Source organism: Poecilia latipinna, unplaced genomic scaffold (genome assembly GCF_001443285.1).
Source record: "Poecilia latipinna isolate Pla-1442-1.1 unplaced genomic scaffold, P_latipinna-1.0 Scaffold631, whole genome shotgun sequence".
Lineage (NCBI taxonomy): Eukaryota > Metazoa > Chordata > Actinopteri > Cyprinodontiformes > Poeciliidae > Poecilia > Poecilia latipinna.
In genome coordinates, this window is record NW_015113247.1 from 66961 (window position 1) to 75295 (window position 8335).

Below are 8335 nucleotides of genomic sequence, written 5' to 3' on the forward strand. Positions count from 1 at the left end.
AGCAGGACTACAGCACAGGGCATTCTGGGTAAATCCAACCAAAGCTAACATGCTAGCCTAGCGCTAGCAGCAGAAATGGCTCCTGGTCTTTAGCCTAAAGAGAAATCCTCCAACCGCTAAAATCCTCCATCTTGTTTCCATCTGGTGAAGAAGGAAGTTGCTCTCAGTGTCTTCAGAGGTTTTTGTGTCGTTTCCTTCAGTGGTTCTTGGTGCAGCGCCCCCACAGGCCAGGAGGAGAACAGGTTGGTTTGACTCAGAGCAGCTGGAGGTGGAGCAGATGTTCTGGTTCTAATATAATCGATTCTACCATTTAGTCTCATTATGACCCTTTAAAATGAACTCATCAGTTTCCATCCTGCTGTCTGACTCCAGAGTTTTAGTCTGGATCTGATCTCTGTGAGTCAACATGTGATTTATCCTCCAGCTGGGAGAAACTGTGATGATGGAAGGCTTCAGGATGAGAGTCACGTTTTCCTTCAGCGTGTTTATGACACGGAGCAGCCGGGGTGTTTGTCACTCTGACGCCCTGCAGCCTTGGACCGCAGCGCTGCGGCTTTATGGGCCGCAGAAGGCCGGCGCCGCGTCCGGCCCACTCACCGTTGAAGCTGACGCTGCGGATGTACTTGAGCAGCTTCTTCCCGCCGGCCAGCTCCATCTCCGGGCAGATCCCCGACACGTCGGGACACAGGTCGCGCTGCATGTTGTGCAGCGCGTGCGCCATGGCGTACACGGCGTCGATCACAAACTGCACCTTCCCCTCCTGCTCGTACTTGGAGTCGACGCCGATCCGCTCCTGACCTGAAACAGAGACCAGAGGAGAAAATGAGCGAGAGGGAAGATCTGGAGGAACCAGAGAGGAACGGGACTTTAACTGAAACATTATAATGTTCTCACCAGACCTGATTGGGCCTCCAGACCTCCTCACCAGTATTACATCAACTAAATATTTAGTTTAACTAAATATTGAGCACAGAGCTAAAGATTTCAGCAAAATGCTAATTCAGCTACCAGTAACCAATTTAGCTGATTCATCTCTGAGCTAGCTAAATATGTAGCTAGCTCAGAGATAAACGTTTATGTTCAAGCTAAATATTTATTTAATATTAAATCAATTAAATATTTAGTTTAACCAAATATATCGCTTCAAACTAGATGTTTTGTTGGTTAACTAAGTATTTAGCAAAGAGCTAAATATCCAGCCGGTCTCAGGTGTCAGCAGGTTTTCCCTCCTTGCTGCTTCGGCTCAGAGCCGGTCAGAAACCCTCTGGACTCTCCAGGCTCCATGTTTTGCGGCGCGGCGGCTGAATGTTATCTCCCCAGCAGGAATCCCCGTCCGCCTCAGCTCTCAGTGACGCCACTTATCTGTCCTTCGTCCACGCGTCCCTCAGACGCGGCTGGATAATGTTATCAGGACGGCAGAGCGGCTGTAAACGGCTGTGGTCCGTCGCCATGGCAACAGGCTGCAGCAGCAAGACAACCGGCGCAGGAACCACCAGCTGCTGTCGGGACAGGAGGACGGCATGTGTCCACTCTGTCTGTCCAGCTCCGATGAGGATCCTGAACTGCTGGTCTGATCAAGTCCTTCAGCATTTCAGGCCAGGTTTTAAATATACAGTTTCATTATTACTATTACATAATAATAACTTAACCTTGATTAAAAATAAAAAGTCTCCATACAGAATAAGATGAGGGCCAGAGCCACAAACGGCCCACGAACCACAGTTTGGACACCGCTGCATTAAATCTGTGTGATAAATTAATCCTAATTTTCGTGTTAAAGTCCTCAGGTTGTCTTTCTGCTCACAAGCCCGGCCCATTAACCGGTTCTGACTTTCAGGCCAAATCCAGGCTTAGCAGAACACGAAGGATCCTGGGTTTGTTCTGCAGGTTCTGGACCGGAGGGTCCGACTGCTCTGTGCAACTGGCATCTCCGTCCTGGAGAACAAACTGTTTCAGGGAAATGAGACTCTGACGATAAATTAGACGGAGCAAAAAATCAGAGGCTCCAGAGTTCCTATCGTCCAGAATCAGTGAGCCAGAGACGGACATGAGAGCCAATAATGGAGGAGGGAAATGAACCCACAGATGTTCCTGATCAATACTCCAAACAGAACCGGTTCATTAGTGTTCGGGCCGGCTCACACCTTCACACCACCTGAGCTTCACAGATCGGAGAGCAGCTGCTGTTTTCCACAGCGGCGTTTCCACGTTTCCACCGCGGCGTTTCCACGTTTCCACCGCGGCGTTTCCACGTTTCCACAGCGGCGTTTCCACGTTTCAACTGCGGCGTTTCCACGTTTCAACTGCGGCGTTTCCACCGCGGCATTTCCACGTTTCCACAGCGGCGTTTCCACCGCGGCGTTTCCACGTTTCCACCGCGGCGTTCCCACGTTCCCACCGCGGCGTTTCCACGTTCCCACCGCGGCGTTTCCACGTTTCCACCGCGGCGTTTCCACCGCGGCGTTTCCACGTTCCCACCACGGCGTTTCCACGTTCCCACCGCCTCGGCGTTTCCACGTTCCCACCGCCGCGGCGTCTGAAAACTGTGGTGATGCAGAGAGTCCGTCTGAACCGACCCAGACCAGGAGAACCAGAACCATCATTAACAGTTAAAAACTGTCTATCGGTTCAGAAGTTCATCTCTCAGCCTTTAAACGCTGCGTTTTTGTTATGTCGGGCAGGTCTGAGCAGTCAGTATCTTCCCTCAGGACAAAACTCCAATCAGATCAGAAGAAATCTTAACTTTTCTGTGATTTAAAGGTTTCAGAAGAATCTGGAGAACGAAAGAGGATCATAACAGGAACCAGAAAATGTTTCCTTCCAGTGTTTAAACTGAAACAAAATCAAATGATTAAATAATAAACACTGAAAACAAAATTCATTGTTAAAAATAAAAAAGTGACTAAATGAAGTTAAACAACTTACAATAAAATGCAAAAGACAATCAAACAGCAAAGTATCTGAAATAAAATAAACCCCAAAAAAAGGAAACTGGATGGTTGGAGAATTTAAACAACAGATTAAAAACTATAAATATCTTTGTTGTGCAGCTCGTATGTCTATTCAGTAACGTTAATCATTTTTTAAATATTATATATTTTGTAAACATAAACGAATGAATACTGAAGTGTACTACGGCCATTGCAGATAAAATAAAACCCAAAAACCTCAGAAAAGTAAAAAACCTGCTAAAAAAAATTCTGAAATTTTCACATTAATTTCAGAAATTTTATAGAAAAAACTTGGAAATTTCTGAGTTTTAAAGTTGAAATTTTGCTAGAAAATCCAACAAATCTTCAGATTAAAACCAGAGAAAAGTCTAAATTTTAAAAGTCAAAAATGTTCGACTTTGGATACTCAGAAAGTTAAACAGTTTTCAACTTTTCAGAAATGTCCATGTTTTTCCTTTTGGTGGACCTTTACTCGTTCTTCTTCTCTAACACGCTGCTGTAAACTACAGACCCTAAAATGAAAAATGATAATCGAGTCCGGCAGCACGTTGCATAAGACTGACATGACATGAACATGAAGGATCCTTATGAACGTCCATGACTGAAGTAAATAATTAAAAGTCCTTTAAAAGTGCCAACTCTGCATTATTTTTTTAAATAATGACACTTTAATGCAAATTGGCACTTTTAAAGGACGTTTAATTATTACTTTTTAATTATTTACCGAATGACACTTCAGCCATGGACGTTCATAGAGACTCCTTCGTGTTTATGTCATGTCAAAGTGCTGCCTCCAGTCCTCCTCTATTAATAAATAAAAGGTTTCTGGTATAAACCTGATACACAGATGAGAGAAAAGCAGAAATGTCGCCGGCTTCACACCGACCTGTGCACTTCCTGCTGCTGTCGTCCTTCTTGGAGGAGCTCATCAGCTTGCAGTTGAAGTTCTCCTCCCAGTACTCGGCGAACCAGACGTTCCTCCGGTTGTTCTCCAGGGTCCGCGACATGAAGTAGGCGTCGAAGCCTGGAAGACAGCAGCAGCAGCGGCTTTTATTCACAGCGTCCTCCGGAGTGTGCAAGTGTTTATCTGCTCGTCTTCAAGAGGCTCGGCTCAAGTGGAGTCAGAGGGGAGAGCTTCCTCCTTCTGCTGCAGGTTGCAGTGAGCAGCTGCTGCCTGAACGCAGCGCCGGGAGGAGCAGCATGGAGGACAGGGCGTCTGCTAAGCTTCCTGATTATTAACAAAACTAAAGATCATTCAAAGAGTCGTCAGAGTGAAGCTGCTGCAGACACGAGTCGCTTTTTAATTCCTCTTTAGTCAGTCAGTCAGTTTTTATTTCTATGATCAGAAACGTTTGGACGGCTGAACCCAGAGCAGTCTGAGGTCCGGACGTCCCAGAGGGGACAGGAAGTCCTGGAGGACAAACGTCTCTGAGCTCAAACTCCGGCTAAATATGAGCGGCACATCATCCAGCTAGCTAAACCAAACATTGAGTTCAATATTTAGTTAGGCAAATATTGAAATTACAGCTACAGGAAGCTATTTTGCTAGCTAGATATTTAATTTATTTAGCTAATATTTAGCTAATGTTGGCTAAATATTAGCTAGCATTAGTTGGCTAGCTGATATTTAGTTACTTAGCTAAACATTGAGCTTGTTATGTAGCTAGCTAAATATTGAAAATGGAGCTAGATATTCAGTTTACAATCTGATATTTACTGTAGCTCCTATTTAAATATTTAGTTCATAAATGCAAACTCATTTGTCGGTAGGTGGAAGTGGACTATCAAAATAAAAGCTGGGTTTTAGAGCTTCACTATAAACTCCTGCTGGTGGGAGTCGAGCGTCTCTGATGAAAACGGCTCACTTTGTTTTCAGCCAAATGAAAAGAGGAAGAGAATCGAAGAGCTAGAGGTTCAGAAAAAATAGCTTTTATTTTGGTAGTCCACTTCCGGGATCAGCAACTGAATTTGAGGCTAAATATATTTAGCTTCAAAGTAAGTATTTAGCCTGCTAATTAAGTATTTAACTTGAAATTGTGACATTAATAAAAGAATGAATAACTTGGTGAAATATGACTGAAAGATAAACCCCATAAATAAACCACACTTCTTCCTCTTATGACAGTTTGTGTAACTTTGCGTACAGCGCCACATAGAGGTCAGGTAGGATCTGGATCTCTGAGCAACATGATGGTTTGACCTCCCAGCTCCGGTTCCTCTTCATCACCTGGAAACCAACATTTCAGGTAAAAATGCGTTTCCTCCGGACAGTTGTCCTGTTTTCCTGGCTGGGATGAACAGAGATTCCTTTAAACCCAGTAGAACCTGGAGCTTTGGGAAAGTTCAGGTTCGGAGAGTCAGCGCTGTCGTTCCCCGACTCCCTTCATGTGTTTGTTGACAGTCAGAGTTATGGGAGGCTGTAATCTGAAGAGGAGCTCTTAATCTTCTCCGTCAGTCGGAGCTGCAGCCTCCCCGTCACCGACTGCCGCAGACGTCCTTGACGCTCCCAAACGATCCCAGCGATGCATAAATATGAATAATTCCTGACAGGATAAAATCAGGATCTTAACCTCGCGTTTCTCTGCGTGGAGCTGAAAGTCACTGAGGAGGTGAAGAGGAAGAGGAGCCAGTCAGGGGGTGATGAAGAGATGACCAGAGGAAAACTGAAACGCTCCATCTCTCTTCATGGATCCACCGATGATCCAGAATCCATGTGATCCAGTCTGGATATGGTGATGGACGACCAGCAAGCAAGAAACATGAAATTAATCTGATTTTTGCTCCATTTTCTCCATAACTGAAGGAAAACCGGTGAAGAATCAAATGTTACTGGGGTTAAATTTCCAGCAGCATTTTGTTCTGCTGCAGAGAATCACGAGTCCCTGCACAGCTTGGCTGTAATTCCTCCCTGGAAGCGTGGTTACGATGCTGCAGCAGCGTCACGATGCTGCAGCAGCAGAGCGAACATTTGGAGAACATAACCGGGTCTGGATGAAACCTCTGGATCCGCCGCAGCGTTCGGTCCAAACTGCTACGAGCCTCCAGCAGCTTCATGGAGCAGAAAACGATGGAACCAAGTTCGTCTTCAAGCACAGACGCTGCTCACTTTCCCCTCATGTCCTCCTGTCACCACCAGAACCAGAACCAGAACCTGACCCGGTCCCGTCTCTGCAGAATCAGCTGCAAACCTCCAGGAAGTGATGGACAGCTGACTTCCTGCCCTGCAGATGTTTGTCTCCATGTTTTCTGGGTGAGCGGCTGCAGTGACAGAAACAGAGGCGGCGGCGCGCTTCGCTGCCAGAGGGGAGGTCAGAGGTCACGCAGCAGGATGGGTCGCTGTGCAGAGCTTTCATCTCGCTGCGGCGGGAAGCTTTCAGACTCTGGGTGGTTCGGATCAAACAGCCGGCTGAGAAAACGGAGGATGAAGGTTTAAAAAGATTCGGCTTCTCAGGATCTAAAAACAAAGATTTTACTGCAAAAACACCAAATATTACAAAGTATTTAATCTGGTTTTGCTAAAATATCTCAGTTCACCTGAAATAAAACAAACTGACTTACAGGAAACTTTCCAGCTTGGTTCAGAAGAATCTGCTTCACTGGCAGATGGCTCCACTTTTAACAAGACATTTTTCCCAAGTAACAAATTAAATAATGTCTCACTGGAGCCAGAAACGTTTCATCTATGCTAAGGGATTGTTGACATGAAGAAGCTCCCATATATTCCTGGAAAGTTACTAGTTTTGTCTTATTTCAAGGGAACTACAATATTTTAAGTAGAAACTAGATTAAAATATTTGGTGATTTTGAAGTGAAGCTGTCTTACTGGTACCTATAAAGGTTCTGGTGTGACGTTCACAAACAACCCGATTCCTTTGAACAGTTCTTTTCTCTGAACGATGGGCCTGCAATCCAGCAACGCTCTGCACACGATGCTGCTGATGTTATTTTACTCCATTTAATCTGAAATTATATTTATTTAATCTGTGAATAAATAGGAAGTTTGGATGTTTGAGCTCCGTCTTCGTTTGTTTTCGTCACGTTTTGGCGGCGGACAGGCAGGAAGAGGAGGGCCGCGGTGCGCCGCCTTCATCCTCTCCGTTTCCATCATCAGTGTCTTAATTATTATATTTATTGGAGAAGATACTCAACTTCATTCCCCTCTAATATTTCTTTATTTCTATATAAGCAGCAATAAATGTTCTAAAGGCTGAAAACATTTATAAAAACAACACGGATATTTGATGTTTGGAGGAAAAGAGTTTCAGCTCCATGAATCCGTTTCCATAAAGGAAGTCCAGCTGAGGATTACTTCCTGGCGGTCTGCAGCCACTTCCTGTCGGGTAATTACTCAGCGAGGAGGAGACTCCGACATGGAGCCGCTGCACATCCGTCCGGCTTCCTGTAGCGACCAGAGTCCAGTTCCAGCTCCGACCTGCCAGTTCGGACAAACCGCAGCGGAAACGGCTGCAGCTGCTTCAGAGCGCATCGACGTCTCCTCGGAGTCTGGAGGTTCCTCAGGAACCCAGTCAGAGATCCGTCTTTATTTCTGCATAAAGCTGAACGTGAAGCAGAACTTTGCTGTTGAATCTGCAAAGATTCTCCGACCGGCAGCAGAAGCTGCTTCACAGAAACAGAGAAGCAAACATCTGAACAGTTTGTCGAGCGTTTGAGGGAAAGTGGCGCTTCGTTCAGAGCTGCAGGGAAAGTGATTCATCTTTGTGGGAATGGCAGAAAAACGCAGCTGCTTTGGATGAAGAGCTGCTTCACCAGGGAACATTTTACACTCTCACCTCGTTTGGTTTCTGGAGACTCTTCAGGAAGAGCCGAGAGGAAAATCCTCAGCAGATATTCCAGAAAACAAACGAAAGCTTCCTCACATCCTGCAGGAAACAACCACAGAGCAGGACTAGGGGGCGCTGTTTGCAGAGTTAAAGGAATCATTTGGTTTATTTAACCCAACAGAAAATACAATGGAGTTCACTTTTCAAAGTCACATTTTTACCTACATTTTAAATGTCACAGTTTCAAACTAAATATTTCATTTTGTTAAATATTTTAACTGTATTAAACTAATGTTTAATTTTCAAACTAAATGTTTGGTTCAGACCTAAAAATTTAACTCGCTAACTTAATATTTAACTAAATATTTAAGTTGCTATCCAAATATTTTGGATTAAAGCGGACCGGAGTTGGGTTCAGGCGGACTGGAGTCGGGTTCAGGCAGACCGGAGTCGAGTCGAAGCGGACCGGAGTCGGGTTCAGGCGGACCGGAGTCGGGTTCAGGCGGACTGGAGTCGGGTTCAGGCAGACCGGAGTCGAGTCGAAGCGGACCGGAGTCGGGTTCAGGCGGACCGGAGTCGGGTTCAGGCGGACTGGAGTCGGGG

At 45.4% G+C, this 8335-nt stretch overlaps 1 protein-coding gene across 1 annotated transcript in view; it reads right to left on the reverse strand.

Annotated features, from left to right (window-relative positions):
• grm7 (glutamate metabotropic receptor 7) overlaps positions 1-8335 on the reverse strand; it is a 132956-nt gene that overhangs the window by 50022 nt on the left and 74599 nt on the right. Inside the window, exons 5-6 of the mRNA XM_015043429.1 lie at positions 3838-3975; positions 598-798 (exon numbers count right to left, since the gene is read on the reverse strand). Of these exons, the coding sequence (XP_014898915.1) occupies positions 598-798; positions 3838-3975 (339 nt within the window). The remainder of the gene's footprint in view (positions 1-597; positions 799-3837; positions 3976-8335) is intronic.